This window comes from Python bivittatus, unplaced genomic scaffold, assembly GCF_059951505.1.
Source record: "Python bivittatus isolate LINGU-HERP-01145 unplaced genomic scaffold, Pbiv_v1 ctg000070_np1212, whole genome shotgun sequence".
Taxonomy (NCBI): Eukaryota; Metazoa; Chordata; class Lepidosauria; order Squamata; family Pythonidae; genus Python; species Python bivittatus.
In genome coordinates this window covers 230,737-248,434 of record NW_028277034.1, presented here as the reverse complement: position 1 = coordinate 248,434, position 17,698 = coordinate 230,737, and the positions used below count along the sequence as shown (strand labels likewise).

Sequence of the window (17,698 nt, the reverse complement as noted above, 5' to 3'; positions counted from 1 at the left end):
GTGAGGTCTTGCTCTGGAGCCGAGCACGCCTCCCGCCTGCCAAGTCGCCTCGAAGGGCCCCAAAGAGTGGAGGGTGGCTCCGCCTGGGGAGCGGCTGGCGAAGCGCGGCCCCTGGGACTCAAGGCAAGTGCGCCTGCCCTCCCCCCCCCCCCGCTCCAGGGATGCCTCCGTGCTGAGCCAGCCCGCGCCCGCCGGCCCTCGAGCAGCGGGGAATCTCCAGGCAGAAGCGCCATGGGTCTCCAGGGGAGCCCCTTCGAGTCCGCCTCGACGGCCCCGAAGAGCCGCGCCCAGACCAGCCCGGCGGCGGACGGCTGGGAGCTGGAGAGGGCGACCGAGGACCCCCCGCCCTCGCTGGCCCAATGGCCCAAAGGGGGCGATGGCCGCCGCTGGCCTCTGCTGGCCAGGGGCGGGCGAAGCTGTCCGCAGAAAAGCGCCGAGACACTGAGCAGCCAGTATGGGCTGCACCTGCTGCTAGCCGGGCTGCTGCTGATGTTCGCCTGGGCGGTGCATGCCGTCGGGGTCGCCAAGAGCGCCGTCCTGGTGTACCTGCTCTCCCTCATGGCACTGCAGCTCCTCTGGATGGCCTGGTACCTCTGCCGCCACTACGCGCACAGGCGGCTCATCCAGGACAAGGACACCCACGCTGGGGCACGCTGGCTCAAATGTGAGTGGGGCGGGGGCGGGGGGGGGCGTGCTGCAGAGGACCCGGCTGGGAGACTCGGGCAGCCGGCGCGCAGGCGGGCGGGCCTACGGGAGAGAAACCGGTCCCGGAGGAAGCAACGGCGGAGCCCTCCCCTCCCTGAAAGCAGCGCCCTTCTCTCAGTGAAGGCAGCGGGGCGCGCTGTCGTAAGGGCGGAGGATTCTCGCCGGAGGGTCTCGCCGGAGGGGTAGCTTTTGGGGAGGAAGGCCCTCAGCCTTCTTGCGAAAACTGCTCCAGATGTCAGGAGGAACTTCTTGACTGTAAAAGCTGTGATCTGGTGAGACGGGCTGCCCCACGAAATGCTGGCATTCTCCTGGCTAGGGGTCTGGGCCGGGGGCATCCGAGAGAGGGGCTCTGGAGCAAGGCTGCTCAAACATTTGCAGGCTGTGGCACAGTTAAAATTCCTCGCACACCCCTTCAAAAGCAGAGTTCCAGTTATACAAAATATATACTGCTTTTGAGTGAACTTTTTTCTCCTTAATCTCTCACAGAACCCAATACTGTATGAAAATCCCTGTTCTTGTGAATCCTGCACCAAGTACGAGGGTGTACTAGGTGACTTCTAAAGCCCCTTCCAAGTCTACAATTCTAGAAAAAAAATCATCGGCCGTGTCATTAGGAGTGCAGCTTGACCCTACGCATATTTGTTTTGACTAGATGTGCCAATAACATATATGTTACTGACCCCCATTAGGGATACTTCACACACAAGAAAGAAATGTGCCATGTGGGCCTCCCCCTGGACGTGGCATCCAAAATACTCTTGATGAGGCCTTTATTTACTTCACTTAATCCACATTGGCTAATGACCCTCTCTTCCCAGATAGTATTTTAAACTGAGATTTTACTTTATATTTAGTTTAAGGGAGTACAGTAGTCTGTTCATAATAGGTGTGCCCTGGATTGCTGCCCTGGATAGAGTTACTGCCCTGGATTCTAATCCAAAGCAAAGGTCCTTGGAATTCAGCCTCCCTGATTTCAGTGGGGTGCCCTCCCGGGCAAGGGCCCATTTTTTCCTGAGGATTCTTGGGCATGTTGCTGATGCTTCATCAGATGTCCCAGCATTCCACTGAGTTCAACAGAGATTATGCTCGGTGTTTCCAAATTCTGTAACATAGAAATTTAGAAATGAAAATGCAAAATCCATAGATTTTTGGCTTACTTTAATGAAATTTTTTGGGAAAAGTTAAATTTTGGTGAGGCTTAAGATGTGGAGTCTCAGAATGGTAGCAGCTCCACACAACTGGGATGTGTGAAAAAGTTTCATTCTCTGCCCAAATAAAGGTCCAACACTGCACACATATTTTTCTGTTTGTTATCTTCCCTCATTAGAACTAGAATGATAGTATTTTGGAGCAAGTATTTTAGGGTAGCCTGTAAAGTCACTAATAACATCACTTTGCATTACTCACTCCAAGCATCCCATTTATTGTGATAATTATCCTCATAAAGGAAAGTAAGAAAATCCATTGCAAAATTCAGCAGAAGATGGCACTCCAACTACTTCTGGGGTTAGATGGGACGATGAAACAAAAATATTTTTTCAGAAAGGAAAATAAGATTAGGTTCTTCTACGTCAATGAATAATGTGAAGATCATGGACGTGAGGGGTGAATCCTTTTCTCTTGGGTTCTTGCTCGCAACTCTACATCATCCCTGAAGCTGCTGGTAGCAATTTGGGGAAAAAGACAGATGTCGTACAGGAAGTTGAACAGGCCAGACAAGTTTTACTTTTTGCCATTCTTTCTTTAGAACAAGAAGAGGTAGACTGTTGGGGACACTTTGTGTATGAAAATTAGGAAACTTATCTCACCTTTTTAAAGGCCATGTATGATACCAGTTTTGGTGTATACACATAGTGAAGCTATAGAATAATTGTTCCCTTTGTACATTTTCTACCATTGCTAGCCGTATATGCCAAATATTTAAAGTTTTAATGTGTTTGTAATAACTGTTTAATTAGCTGTGTTGTAAGAAAATTGGAGATATGAAAGGAACGCTTAGTGCAAAGATGGGCATGATAAAGGACAAAAAAGGCAGGGACCTAACAGAAGCAGAAGAGATTAAGAAGAGGTGGCAAGAATACACAGAAGAACTATACAAGAAAGATCTTAATGTCCCTGATGTCCACGCTGGTGTGATCACTGACCTTGAGCCAGACATCCTAGAGAGTGAAGTCAAGTGGGCCTTAGGAAGCATTGCTAACAACAAAGCTAGTGGAGATGACAGTATTCCAGCTGAGTTATTTAAAATACTAAAAGATGATGGTGTTAAAGTGCTGCACTCAATATGCCAACAAGTTTGGAAAATGCAACAGTGGCCACGGGATTGGAAAAGGTCAGTTTATGTTCCAATTCCAAAGAAGGGCAATGCCAAAGAATGCTCAAACTATCGCACAATTGCACTCATTTCACATGCTAGCAAGGTTATGCTCAAAATCCTACAAGCTAGGCTTCAGCAATACATGAACCAAGAACTACTGGATGTACAAGCTGAGTTTCGAAGAGGCAGAGGAACTAGAGATCAAATCGCCAACATTCGCTGGATCATGGAGAAAGCACGAGAGTTCCAGAAAAATATCTACTTCTGCTTCATTGACTATGCAAAAGCCTTTGATTGTGTGGATCACAACAAACTGTGGCAAATTCTTAAAGAGATGGGAGTACCAGACCACCTTACCTGTCTCCTGAGAAATCTGTATGCGGGCCAAGAAGCAACAGTTAGAACCGGTCATGGAACAACCGATTGGTTCAAAATAGGGAAAGGTGTACGACAAGGCTGTATACTGTCCCCCTGCTTATTTAACCTATATGCAGAGTACATCATGAGAAATGCCAGGCTGGAAGAATCACAAGCCGGAATTAAGATTGCAGGGAGAATCATCAACAACCTCAGATATGCGGACGATACCACCCTAATGGCAGAAAGTGAAGAAGAACTAAAGAGCCTCTTGATGAAGGTGAAAGAGGAGAGTGCAAAAGCTGGCTTGAAACTCAACATTAAAAAAACTAAGATCGTGGCACCTGGACCCATCAATTCCTGGCAAATAGAAGGGGTAGAAATGGAAGCAGTAACAGACTTCATTTATTTGGGCTCCAAGATCACCGCAGACGGAGACTGCAGCCATGAAATTAAAAGACGCTTGCTTCTTGGGAGGAAAGCTATGGCAAGCCTAGATAGCATATTAAAAAGCAGAGACGTCACCTTGCCGACAAAGATCCGCATAGTCAAAGCTATGGTTTTCCAGTAGTAATGTATGGCTGTGAGAGCTGGACCATAAAGAAGGCTGAGCGCCGAAGAATTGATGCCTTTGAACTGTGGTGCTGGAGAAGACTCTTGAGTGTCCCCTGGACTGCTAGGAGGTCAAACCAGTCAATCTTAAAGGAAATCAGCCCTGATTGCTCATTGGAAGGATCGATAATGAAGCTCAAGCTCAGATACTTTGGTCACCTAATGCGAAGAGAGATCTCTTTGGAGAAGACCCTGATGCTGGGAAAGATTGAAGGCAAAAGGAGAAGAGGACGGCAGAGGATGAGATGGTTAGATAGCATCACTGAAGCAATGAGCATGAAACTGAGCAAACTCAGGGAGGCAGTGAAGGACAGGAAGGCCTGGCGCAATATGGTTCATGGGGTCACGAAGAGTCGGACACGACTTAACGACTAAACCACAACAACAATTAATCCAACATCATTTTCTGTCTGGTTTGCAAACATCCTTTCCACCAAATGGAAATTCACCAAATGTAGTTCACTTCTGAGCTTGATCTGTTTCTCCTCCGTAGTTTTGGGTGCGCAGAAGGACTTAACATGACCAGTCATAAAGAGCCTCAAAACAGATGAAGGGAGTGGATTGTCTTGGGCAGAGGAGAAGAGGACAATCCCAGACAATCCCACACCACCACTGTTTAACGATGGACCACTATACGAGATTAAAAAAACCCCGCTTTTCTTGCATATCTTGATCTCTGCTGTGTGGAGGAAGTGGAATTATGCAGAACATTGAGAATATTTCTCGTTAATTTTAGCATACAATTCTTTTTTGGGGGGGTGCTACAAAATAAATTACTGCAAATTACTAGCTGTTTGTATGTATATTTGCTGGGCTGTGGGTGCTTAATTTTAGACTGCTAATTATTTTGAATGCAATATAGGTAGAAAGGTGGGTTATCAATTGAATCAATACACAAGAAATAAAAGAATGCCAGGTATCCCTATGATAAGTTAATGCCTACCTAACAGCAAGAACAATTTACCTACCTCCCACCCTCTTTCAGTAACAGAATAGCATGAGTGGGGTCAACATAACTGGTTTTAGCTGGCAGTCAATATTTGCCAGATTTGGAACACTACAACACAGATCTTTGCACCATTACCTGTTATGAGGGAGTTGGAGTTACAGAGCAATAGGGAGAGGTAAAATTGGTCTGTACAGCCTGATAACTGGTGAACAGATGTCTGTGTCAAGCGAATGGACATATTCAATGGTTTTATTACAGACACAGATGTTCTGGAAATTTCCTCGACTTGCCTGGACTTGCCTTCTACTATAGTTGAACGGAGTGAGTTGCAGCAAGCCAGAATGAAGGCCCTTCTTCCATTGGCATAGATCAACAGCTGGTAGCTTTCAAGATGGAGAGTCTCGCCTAGTTGGTTTAGTGCTGTGTGTCCTATTTGATGCTGTATCCTGGGGGGAAATTAAATGAGGGAGGAGGAAAACTCAGCTGAAGAAAATTTGGGATCCATCCTCTGGCATTTGGGAAGGATAGTCTTAACTCAGCCTTGACAACTAAACTCCAGCACCATTTTTAGCAGGCCTGGCTGCAACCATAGATTGATGCTGCAGATACAACCCAGTATCTGGAATATTGCTGTAAGGAGTTGGTCTGGAATAACGCCTGTGGATGAAGTTGAAAAAGGGTCCCAGCTGAGCTGGATAAAGATTTGCTTCAAATAGTTTAATGGCTGTAGTATATAAAAGCCTCCTTTGGGCTGGAAGATTTTAGAGTGGCAGAACTACTTGCTCTGAACCCATCAGAGGTTTTCTTTTGAAGTCCCCCCTTGGTGTGCAAATTACTGGCTGTACTGAGTGAGTTGGTTGGCATTTACAGACTTTTTGGTCTACTGCTTTAGACCCTCACCCCTAAAGAAATGGGGAAATGGGGTTTAGATTGCACAGCTATTGTTTAGGCTTCTTGCTTCTTGCTCATTTATGTGAAAAGTTGATTATTTGCTATGCATGATTTCATAAATGGGAGAGTTTATGAGAGTTGCTGTACCACTTTGTAATGAAATGAGGAAATGAGTATAGCAGCACAGCACAGCCTGTGGGGTATTTGTAGTTGGGAAAACCTCAAGCCTCCTGTCCCAGAAGCCTCCTGAGTCTCACACTCTGCCTCTCCCCCTGCCCATTGAAGCAGTGGCTGGATAGTTCTTGCTGCCGCCATCTGTGCCTGGTGGAGTGCCCACCTGCCGTTCTCCTCACAATCCTATGTTCTGTCTTACTGTCCAGCAATTGCTGGGTAAATTTTATTTTAAAAAAAGCTATAGCACCACCTCCTGGCTGTATAGCATTGAGATGAAGTATCAGCCCTCCTCCCCTTCAAAGATAAACCAATCTCAAAGGGTATAGAAAAAATTAACCTTTATTAAAAATAAAATGGTAGAACAACTCCTTTTAGATATGCAGGTAATCTATGCAGGTTGGAAAAGGGAAATGCTGTTCTAACTGAAAGATCCAGCAACTGCAAATGAAAAAAAAGGAGTTGGGGGCAGTATTAGAGGCAAATATAAGAATTCTGGCAGATGACAAAATAGCACTGATCTGTTACAAATAATGGTAAACTAGATTTTAAATGATTAACAACACTTGTTCCCTGAAAGAAAAATGCAATAGCCTTAAATAATGCAGAGACATAAAAATCATTGCTACACATATAAATAGCAATTAAACTGAGTGCAGTTCTAACTAGACATTGATCTATTTCTGCCTATCTTCTGAATCTGATCTTCCTTCTTCTGATTTCAGTTTACCTGGATTTCCTTTTTATTTTTCTGGAAGTTTCAACTTTTAATCTGGGGCTGAAAGAAAAGGATTTTGGCTTTCCCCTTTCCACATCAGCACAGTGTTTTTCCTTGTCTTCCAGTCTGCAGTCCCCCAAAAGAAGAAGCCTTGTCCTCCTGGGAGGCAGAGGAAGTTATTGGGGACAAATCTGCCTTGTGCCTAGACAGAGAGGTCTGTGCCTGAAAGAAAATGTGGATTGAGTGTGCCTGAGCCTGTCTGGCAAGAAAGACAGACAAGGAGGCTACAGGATTGTTTTACAGAGATAGAATATGGTTGATTTACTTTTATATATATTTATTTACACATAATATTTATTTACTTGTTATTTATTTATTTACACCAATATGGTGTGTGTGGACAACAAATCCAAAGAACTTACCCAAATAATTGGAGAGGATCCCAACCATCATTTTATTGAATACAGGGAGTTACCAGATCTTATGTCTTGGGTCAAAGAATGCAGTTGTAAAGTTAATGTGGATACATGTAGATTACATGTACATAGAAAGTATACTGGACATGCACAGTGCAACCATTAGGCAAGGATGTAGGTGATTGCTTGGTAATGAAAGTCAGATAGTATGTTTTGGATGAGCCACGAAATCCTGAGTGTGAAGACACTCCAAAGAGGTATTTTGGAATGGGCTGTTCTTACTTAATTAGGGAGTACATGTAGTAAAGGGTCTGGTCTCCTAGGACATAAGGCCTTCTCAAGGAGCAAGGAGCAAGGCCCCAGAAACCATCTACTGTGATTTAATACAAGACAATTAGGCCTTACAGTGGATTACATGTAAGCTGAATACTTTAATATTAGTTAACTACTGTATATCACTGAACAGATAGCATATTAATATAGCTATATTACTATTTCCCCAAATTTATTTGATTAAACTGAGTTTGCTTTGCATATTTCTAAATAAAACATTTCCCATGGAAAATGCTTAAGCAAGGAGGCCTTCCACAGATGTAGTGATTAAGGTATTGGATTAGGAGCGGGGAGAAGTTGGGCATTCTCTCAGCCCAACTTACCTCACAGAGTTGTTGCTGAGGGGAAGAACAGGAGGAGGGAGCACTGAGTAGGTTGCCTTGAGCTCCTCTACAAAATATGGGATACTTATCTAATAAATAAATAAATACATTGTCCCAAGCAGTGTGAATATTTGCAACAGAATCACTTATATATCTAATTCTTCTTGGAAAAGATCTGTCAGCCTAGCCCTGGCATTCCAGGAGCAAAAGTTGCAAAGCAGCAGCTCCTGGTGGCCATTTATTTAGGTTTCTTGATTAGTTTTCCTGCAGGATCAACATGTGTTCTCTACCTGAAATGTTGACTGGCCTTCTGTAGTCATCGCTGCCAAGCTTTTTAATGTGATGATGGGGGTGAGGTGAGGAATGCTCCCATGTACAACTAATATAGCTTGGTGTAGTGTTAAGCCACTGGAAGTTTGGCCGACACATCATTGAGAGTGGACCACCAGCACAGACCAGCTCAGTGAGGACATCCCCTTTGGAGATACCAAAACAATACAGGGAATGTTCCCACTGAGGACCTGCTTCTTGCATGCAGTCTACCAAGTGTGCTGATTTTATATTGTCCTCTGCTGCATGGGCTACTGGAGCACAGTTGAGAAGAACCCAGAAGTAAGAAATTTGCAGGATTTTTTTTAATATACTAGGCTTACCCACAGACTGTTAATAAGGAATCTTTTGAAAAAAAACATTGTGTCCAGATAATTATTTGATGGGAAAGCTGGCATTAAGAAAATGAAGGGTTTGTTGGGACTGGTTAGAGGCAAGAAAAGAAACTATACCAGGGAGCAAGAGAAATCATAGATGCATTCAAAGCAATCTTCATGAGCTCATTGTAGAGCCTATAGGCTTGTATATGAAAATAGGAGTTCAAGGTCCACTATAGAAAATTGTGGGAATAAGACTTAGTAGACCTTTTGCACAAGTATCACATAGGAACAGGGGGTATGGGGTTTGAATCTACAATACATTCTCCACTGAGAGGTTCTGTCCTCAGCTTAACTACTTTATAGGTTAGCAGCTCCTACAAATGCCGGTGTTCTCCCTTGACCCACAAAGTGACCCATTCTCCTTTGCCACTTTGTCTGACTCCCATTTAGTCTAATTGTCTGTTCTTCTGTGCTAATAGATTACTTCATAAGTGTACCCCAGTACCCCAGCTTCAGCTACCCTCACCTCCATTTCTGGAGAGCAGGAATGCATGACGTCACCCTCCACTCACCTCAGCCAGCAGCTAAAGCAACCTCCACACAGGTTTTCTGGCTCTGCATCAAATGTATGCAGAGTATTTCATCCTGTCCTGGCTCAAGCCATACTGCTTCTCCAGTGGCCTGGAGTGGAAATAGCCCTTTCCCTCCAGCTGTCCTCCACAGCTGTTTTTTTAACAAGTTCACCAATAAAATAGTGAAAATCTGAGTTTTGTGAGTGTGTGTTTTAACACATTCATTGATGAAATAGTGCAGAGATGGACCTGTCTTTGGTATTTGCTTTGTCTCTGCTTTTTTAATCAGATGATTGATTATGTGCCATCAAGTCATTGTCATCTCTTAGTGACCACATTTTCTCCATGATGCTCTGTCCCTAACTTGGTCTTTCAGGTCTCCCAACTTGGTCTTTTAGGTCTCCCAATGGTGCCCCTATCACCACTGTAACTGACTCCATCCACCTGGCTCCTGGTCTTCTCTTTCCTTCCACCTTTCCCAGCATTAAACCTTCTCCAGAGAGCTGCTAGATCTTCACATAATGTATCCAATGTAGGATAATTTGAGCTTGGTCATTTGTGCCTCAAGTGAGAACTCTGGGTTGATTTGCTCAATGATCCAATTGTTTGTTCTCTTGTCTGTTCACAGTATTCTAAGGAGTTTTCTCCAACACCAAAGTTCAAAAGCATCAATACTCTTCCTATCCTGCTTCTTCAGAGTCCAACGTTCACTTCCATAGTATGTCATAAGGAATACCATGGGTTGCCCTATTCTGCTCTTTGTAGATATAGACACATCACAGCATCTGAGCATCTTTTCTAAGGCCTGGTCTTGTCCTGTCTTGTCTTGTCTTCCTATCCAGAATCCACCAGGGTCTGGACAGAATATCAAGCCATCCGTATGGCCAAAGCAACAAAGGGCTTTGAAATCCAGGAAGGTGTTTCTTAAGCCATCTTTTCCATCTGGTTTAAGCAGAGACCAACAGTTGAAGCCCTAAGAGACACTGAACACAAGCTTGGAGGTTATCAGCTCATGAGCCATCATTTTAAGGTTACATTTCTTTCTTGAAAGGGTACAGTTGTCCTATCAGGTGAAGCTGGTAAAAAATGCTATTGGTGGTTATTTCCTGAAACCAAAAAGGGATGTAGATCCAGAAGTATACCCAAACTGCATATCTGGAGAGTGCTGCCCCATTCAGGATAAGGAGTCCCACCATCTTGGAATGGCAACTCCTCACAGTAAACAGAAAGTGACATTACTACACTTATTGCAAGATATGAATACTTATCATTAATCATGATTTACTCTTTTGCTTCAAGAACTTATTACTACAATTAAATTTGTGAAATTGGAGAAGATTTTTGACCCTGGAAGTATACTGTCAGATTCAGTCCAGCATGGCCAAGCAGTGGCACTGTTTCAGTTTCACCGCCGCTAGTCAGTTTCACCGCCTAAGGCATAAGCGGCTGGGAAAGGCAAACAGGCAACTCAAGTCAATTGCCGGCAGGTGGCGGCAGTTAACCCAGGGCAAGGACAAAGGGGAAACAGGTACCTTGTAACACAGCCCACTTCCCCAAATGTCCCAGGCAACGGCAACCACAATACTCAAGGAACTCGGCAATCCACCAACGATCTACAACCAATTAAAAACCTCCAGTTTTACCCGCAGAAGAAAAGCTCCACGAGCACGGCGACTATGAGACAAAGGAAGCAGGCTGAATCTGCCATTAGAAGAACCGAGGGGGAGCTTGACGACGGAAGGGCGACCCAAGTATGGGCAGAGGTGGAAGCCAGGGGTACTGCGGGGTCAAGGGGGGAAATCCCATATAAACACTGTAAGGAACGTACCAAGCCAATCCTGACTTTGTCTGTAACTGTTATGCATTACACTTGAGTAAAGTAACTTTCGTCCGAGCCTGTGTCTCACGAGGTTTTTATTCAGCATTGAACGCGGCGATCCTTACATGTACTGGGTTTTTATCTTCTGTTTACTATAGTCATATGGTGAAGCTTTTTCAAATAACTCCATGTCCTTTAGTTTGAATGAGGTAAATATCAAAGTTATTTTGAATTTCCCCAAAGTTTTATACTGTATTTTGTATTGATATCATTTATTCAGCCCATAAATCATGGGTCCTGGTGTATCATGTTCATGGTTAAATCTGAGTTGAGATATATGCCAAGAATATGTTCCTTGTCCCTTCTTCCTTATTTTTAAATATGATTTTAGAGCATCTTCTCCCCATAATTAGAAATTCTGAATACATTAATGGTGTGGGAGGGAACATAATAGTCTACTATGTTTTATTTTTATATAATACATTTTATTTTTATTAAATATTTTTGAGAAAGAAAAAAGGAAAGGACAAGAAAAGAGAGAGAAAGAGGCAATGAAAAAGAAAAAAGTAAATAAACAGGGAATTTACAAGCATCATAGAATGAAGTAGGATTAAATTTGTTAGATAAGAATTTTTAATGTATCATTAGTTTTACATAACTGAATATCTTATATCATTTTAAAAACTGCCAATCATTGTTAAAATCCATTTAGTATTAAACATCAGCACAGTATCAGTCATAAAGAATTTCAGTAATTTCTGTTCAAACAGTGCACGATCCTTTCCTGTCTGAGCTGTGGGGCGAGGGCAACTGCTGATGCAGGAGAGGGGAAGGTGTTCTCTGTGTATCTGTTTGCAGGGTTTGTGGGGGAGCTGGGAGGTGCTTATGTTGAGGATGGTCAGCGGAGAGGTGAGGAGGAGGTCATGCAGGGTGAGTATACAGGCAGGGCAGAGAGAGAAGGACAAGGCCTTGTCCCTTCAGGACAAGGGAGTTGGCCTGAAGGATGATGTGGGAATGTGCTTGTGCACATCAAGTTCCTCAAGAGCCCAGGGAGAGTACCTGTTGTCAAGTACTGTACCAAAGTTGTCTTTGGATTGCTAGAAAGAGAATCAGAGTCCAAGTCAGAAACAAAGCAGAATTGTAAGAGTCAGAAACACAAGGCAAGGAGCTAGACACAGAAGTTGCTTCCAGCCACTTGGAGGTGGCTGTGTAACTATTTAAATCCCTTCTCACTGGGACCGGCACAGCTGCAGCTCCTTTTGCACAGCCAGTGCCAGTGAGGAGGTGGCCAGCTGGCTGGAGCCTGAAGAGGCTTGCCACTTGCTCATGAGACACTCATTTGGTGGGGCACAGCCTTCACGCTGAAGCCAGGGGTTTTACCCTGCTTCCTGGCACCTCTTCCTGGCTGGCAGAGGAAGGGCCTGGCTCCATAGCACCTGGTGTCAGAATCCTTGCAATCAATCACTTGTACTGCTAGCTTGCTTGCTTCGTTTCTGCCATTACAGAGAGAGGGAGGAAGGAGGGGGAGGGATGGGAATGTTAATCGCTAGGCACGGAGGGATGGTTTCAGTTAGAGGGTCAGGAGAGGAGATCAAACCTCATGCCTGTCAGGTTCAGCCTGGCACGGCACACTCAAGCTAGCCGCCATTCTGCCTAGCTAATTTCAAACGCGCCTAGTCAGTTTCCTTGCCTCAGGTGCAGGAGATCGAAAGAGGAAGCGCAAATGGCAAGTAAACTGCCGACAGGTGGCGGCAATCAACCCACAGCAGGAATCAATTACTTTGTAACAAGCGGGACTTCCCCCAACCCAGGCCAGCAGCCAACAATGAAGACAAAAACTCCAGCCGGCTCAACTGCCCATCAAGGGCAATCGTGAGTCAGCCTCATGGGACCTGCCACGCAAGCAAAGCAGCCAAAAACAAAGGACCCTGGCTGAATCTGCCATCAGCCCATGGTGGGGAGAGCCAGGGGCGAGGGGCGAGCCAAGGATGGGCAGGGGCGGGCAGCAGGCGGGACTTGCTAAGCGTGGGAAATGGGGAGACTATAAAATGCTATGTAACCTGTGCCAAGCCAACCCTGGCTTTGTTTGTAACAACCTGCATTACACCTGAGTAAATTGCTTTTGTACGAGCCTGCGTCTCATGGAGTTTTTATTCAGCGATGAATGCGGCAACTCTTACAACGCCCCTCAATTGTGAGGTGCTGCAGAGGTCAATGTATATTCAATATCTATATGAAATTGCTGGGTGAAATCCTCTCTCAGCATTTCATCAGTATAGTAATGATGTCCAGCTGTACATCTTGACCTCTGGCAAAATAAGTTACTCGTGTCTTAGTTACCTCTCAATCTGATTATGGGAATGTGCTCTACATAGGGCTTTGTTAAAGAACATTTGGAAGTTACAGCTGGTCCAGAATACCACAGCTCAAGTAGTTTTGGGTGCATCCTGAGGCACTCACATAACACCTTTACTTTGAGAACTGCACTCATGACCAGGTGGCTTCCAGGTGCAATTCAAGGTGCTGGTAAGGTAAGGTGTTCCCCTTTAAAGCCCTTCATGGTTCAGGGCCTCGGTATCTATGGGCTGCCTTTTCCCAGTAACCTCTGCCCACCCCATGAGATTTTGTCATCTTCAGGGGCCACAGAAGCACGCCTTTTCTTTCACCACCCCTTCCTCTGGAGTAGCTCCCCACACATAGGCAGTCGGTGCCCTCCCTCCTGGTTTCAGAAAACTGGTGAAAACCCAGTGGCTTCACCAAGCTGGGACTGGGTTGTTAGGCCTCTTCATCCGACTTTTGTTGTTTTGATCATGATACCCAGTTTTATATTATTACAATGTATGGTGTTTGCTTTTAAGCCCTATTATGTATTGGGGACTTATGCACTGCTTGGAGCCAGCTGACTGGAGCAGCCTATAAGCCTTGTAAACAGATAAAACATTTTTTTTACAGGAAGCCACACTGGGATGTCTATACCTGACTTGCAGCAATTGAATGTTGATAATGTGTTGTTTCTCAACATTTGAACTACATTGTATTTTTGGGGGGAGGAGGAGTCTTCCTGTGTTTCACATATGTGAATCAGAATGAAATTTTTTGTTTCAGTGCCTCCAACTTTAATGTTTAAATTAAAATTGTAGCTTTCCCTTCATTTTGACAGTATCTAAAGTTCTTATCTTTAGAATAATTCTTTCTTTTAACATTCGTTCCAGGTGGAATTACTTTGTTTGCAGTGATTACTTTAATTATGGATTCTTTCAAAATTGGATACTTTGTTGGATTTTCAAGTTGCTTATCAGTCACAGAAGGTATTTTTCCAGTTACGCATGCAGTTCATACGCTTTTGCAGGTAAAACCATTTGGTCTTATTATTCCAAATGTGTACAACTCTTTTAGTATTGTACTGTTGTTGTGTAAGAGCCTAAAAACAAACTAACTTGGTTCACGTTTATTCACCCCTCTAATTTTATTTGCCCAAAGTCCCTTAAAACAGTAGCTTCTCAATTACTGGATTCTCAAGGAAATTCCTATATAATGAAAAATAGGTTCCTTAAAGCATAGGTACTCCTATGCCAGCTGTTTTTCTGTGCCAGCTCCATTAAAATGCCTGAGAGTTACACAGATTAACAGCCGTACTCCCATTCATTTCAGTAGAGAAATTCCCCAGTTTCTGTACTGAAACTGGGGAATTACAATCATTACAAGGATTGTAAAACCATTTAGTCATTAAAAAACCCTGACATTTAATAGTGACGTGTCCATCTAGTTTCTATTTAGGGTCCATTTAGGTTCCTTAATTTTGATAACTTGGTTTTAACTTGCTAAATGAGTTTGAAAGCAGTTAAGTCTGATGTTCCATTAGAAGAATGAGACTTCTGTTGTCTATCAGCCACTTAAGCAGTTTGATGAAATGTATCATCATCATCATCATCATTTTTCAGGACCAAAAAAAAAAAGAAATGACAAAAACTATTAACAACAGTATAGAATTAGAAAAGAAGAACTATTGATAAATGCAAGGAGCATTAAAAGAGCATTAAGGGAGTCCATTGGAGTTGGGTGGCTAATAAATTATAATTTATAAATTAAATTATAATTTAATTGGGAATATGTACGATGCATGTAAGTGTGTATACTTAAATGTCATAAAAATGGATCGGATTTCTGGTGACTCTGTGGACAAATGCCCTCCTTTTGGGCCCATCCTTAGCAACATCCCACAGCTATTACAGAGACATTCCAGTGATACCACCAGTCCTGTCCTTTCACCTTTCCCTTTATCTACTTTCCTCACCTTTACCAAGTAAAATAGCTTTTTCTAGTATCACCTTCCCAAGGTTTGTGAATTTTTGCTTGCTACTTATAACCTCAAGAAAGCAGCCAGTTTGTATTTCTTTCAGGACCTTGATTGGCTTGTTTTTCTTGCAGTCTGTGGTATTCTTGATAACTGTGTACTAATCCATACTTTAAAGGATCTGTTTTCTTTTTCTCTTTCTCAGTCTCCAGCCTTTCCTGCTGGAAAGACCTCTGCTTTACCTATTCTGGTTTTTTTTTTATTATTATTATTATTATTATTATTATTATTATTATTATTATTATTATTATTATTTTGACTTGTCCCCGCCCATCTCCCCACAACGGGGGACTCTGGGTGGCTCACAACAAACTAAAATCAGAAATACAATTAAAAGTTATAAAAACCAAACATTACAAAAATAAAAAAGCTAAAAAATCCAAGAGGCCGATAGGGGCCACAGCAGGCCGCTAAGGGGCCAGCCAACCCCATTTCTGATATCCTCCCTCCCCGCCCCAGGCCAGATGGCAGAGCCAGGTCTTCAAATCCCTCCGAAAGGTCTGGAGTGAGGGGGCCTGTCTCACCTCCGGGGGCAAGATGTTCCAAAGGGCGGGGGCCACAGCAGAGAAGGCCCGCCTTCTGGACCCCGCTAGTCGAAGTTCTTTTAACGCGGGGATCTGGAGCATGCCCTCTCTGTGAGATCGGGTGGGACGGGTTGAGATCGTGGGGGCGAGGCGGTCCTTCAGGTAACCTGGCCCCATGCCATGTAGGGCTTTAAAGGTGATAACCAACACCTTGAATTGGACCCGGAAGCAAACTGGTACCCAATGCAGCTCACAGAGCAGAGGTGTTATATGGGTCCTTCTTCGGGCCCCAAAAATTGCTCGCGCGGCCGCATTCTGGACCAGCTGAAGCTTCCGGATATTCTTCAAGGGTAGCCCCATGTAGAGTGCATTGCAGTAGTCTATCTGGGAGATAATAAGGGCATGAGTGACTGTTTGCAAGGCATCCTGATCCAGGAAAGGGCGTAACTGGTGCACAACCCAAAGCTGTGCAAAAGCCCTCCTGGCCACGGCTGCCACCTGCTCTTCGAGCAGGAGCCGTGAGTCCAGGAGGACCCCCAAATTACGCACTGGGTCTGTCTGGGGCAGTGCTACCCCATCCAAGACCAACGATGACAACGTCCCGGATACAGAGGAGCTAGTAACCCACAGCCACTCTGTCTTGCCAGGGTTCAGCTGGAGCCTGTTGTTCCCCATCCAGACCCTCACAGCCTCCAGGCACCGCGAGAGGGCGGTCACGGCATCACTTACCTCACCAGGGATGGAGATGTATAGTTGAGTATCATCCGCATACTGATGATACCTCATCCCATGATGACGGATGATCTCACCCAGCGGTTTCATATAGATGTTGAAAAGGAGCGGAGAGAGAACCGAACCCTGCGGCACCCCACAAAGAAGGGGCCGAGGATGGGACCTCTCGCTCTGTATCACCACTGATTGGGATCGGCCCTGGAGAAAGGAGGTGAACCAGCACAAAACTGTGCCACCCACCCCCATATCCCTGAGCCGTCCCAATAGGATACCGTGGTCGACAGTATCGAACGCCACTGAGAGATCAAGGAGAGCAAGGATGGTTCCACTACCACCATCCCGCTCCCGCCAGAGATCATCCGTAAGTGCGACCAATGCCGTTTCCATTCCATAGCTGGGCCTGAAACCTGACTGATAAGGGTCCAGATAATCCGTTTCCTCCAGGACCCTTTGGAGCTGTGAAGCCACCACTTTCTCAACCACCTTCCCCAAGAAGGGGAGGTGGGAGACTGGACAAAAGTTGTCCAGTACAGTAGGATCCAGGGAGGGCTTCTTGAGGAGGGGGTGCACCAACGCCTCTTTAAAGGGTGCTAGAAACACTCCCTCCTGCAAGGATGCCTTAACCTTTGCCTGGATCCAACCACGTCACCTCCCGAGCTGCTTTCACCAGCCAGGAGGGGCATAGAAATATCCTTGTCTTTCGTGATCTTGTCTAGGTTTCACATTGACTTCCCCTTTTCTATTTTTATCTACTACTTTTTTTTGCATTGCAGAAAGGTAATCTATTAAAGGAAAATTATTTATTTTTTTAACAATTTATATAGCTGCCATCTACCAGTGGAACTCTGGGAAACAAACAAAAAATAAAAACATGACACAGGAGTCAGTTAAGAAAAACAAATTGCAACTACTGTAAAAAACACCTTATCTCATGCATAGATGCAGGGCTCCATTAATATCCCAGCCCCAGTGCCTTTCTGGAAGGCCAGCAGGATTGGGGCCATCCCAATCTCCAGGGGGCGGGTTGTTCCATAAGGCAGGGCCATAACAGAAGGCACCCTTCCGTGCCCCGCTGGTGACACTGCTGTCCCAAGCAGACCTGGAGTGTGCCCACTCTGCTGGATCTAGGGGGTGGGCAGAAACCATTAGAGATAAGCAGTCTCACCTCTTAAGGGAGTTAGTAAGTGGTGACCAAATTTGTCCTTTGTGGTAGAGTTTTTCAAAGCTCACTGTTCATACCAAGCAATTTCTCACA

General features: G+C 44.7%; 1 protein-coding gene across 1 annotated transcript in view; it reads left to right on the top strand.

Annotated features, from left to right (window-relative positions):
- The first annotated feature begins 224 nt into the window (after positions 1 to 224).
- Positions 225 to 17,698, top strand: part of OTOP1 (otopetrin 1) — a 37,521-nt gene continuing 20,047 nt past the window's right edge. Inside the window, 2 exon segments of the mRNA XM_088130485.1 lie at positions 225 to 664; positions 14,046 to 14,182. Coding sequence (XP_087986611.1) covers positions 360 to 664; positions 14,046 to 14,182 — 442 coding nt within the window. The 5' untranslated portion in view covers positions 225 to 359.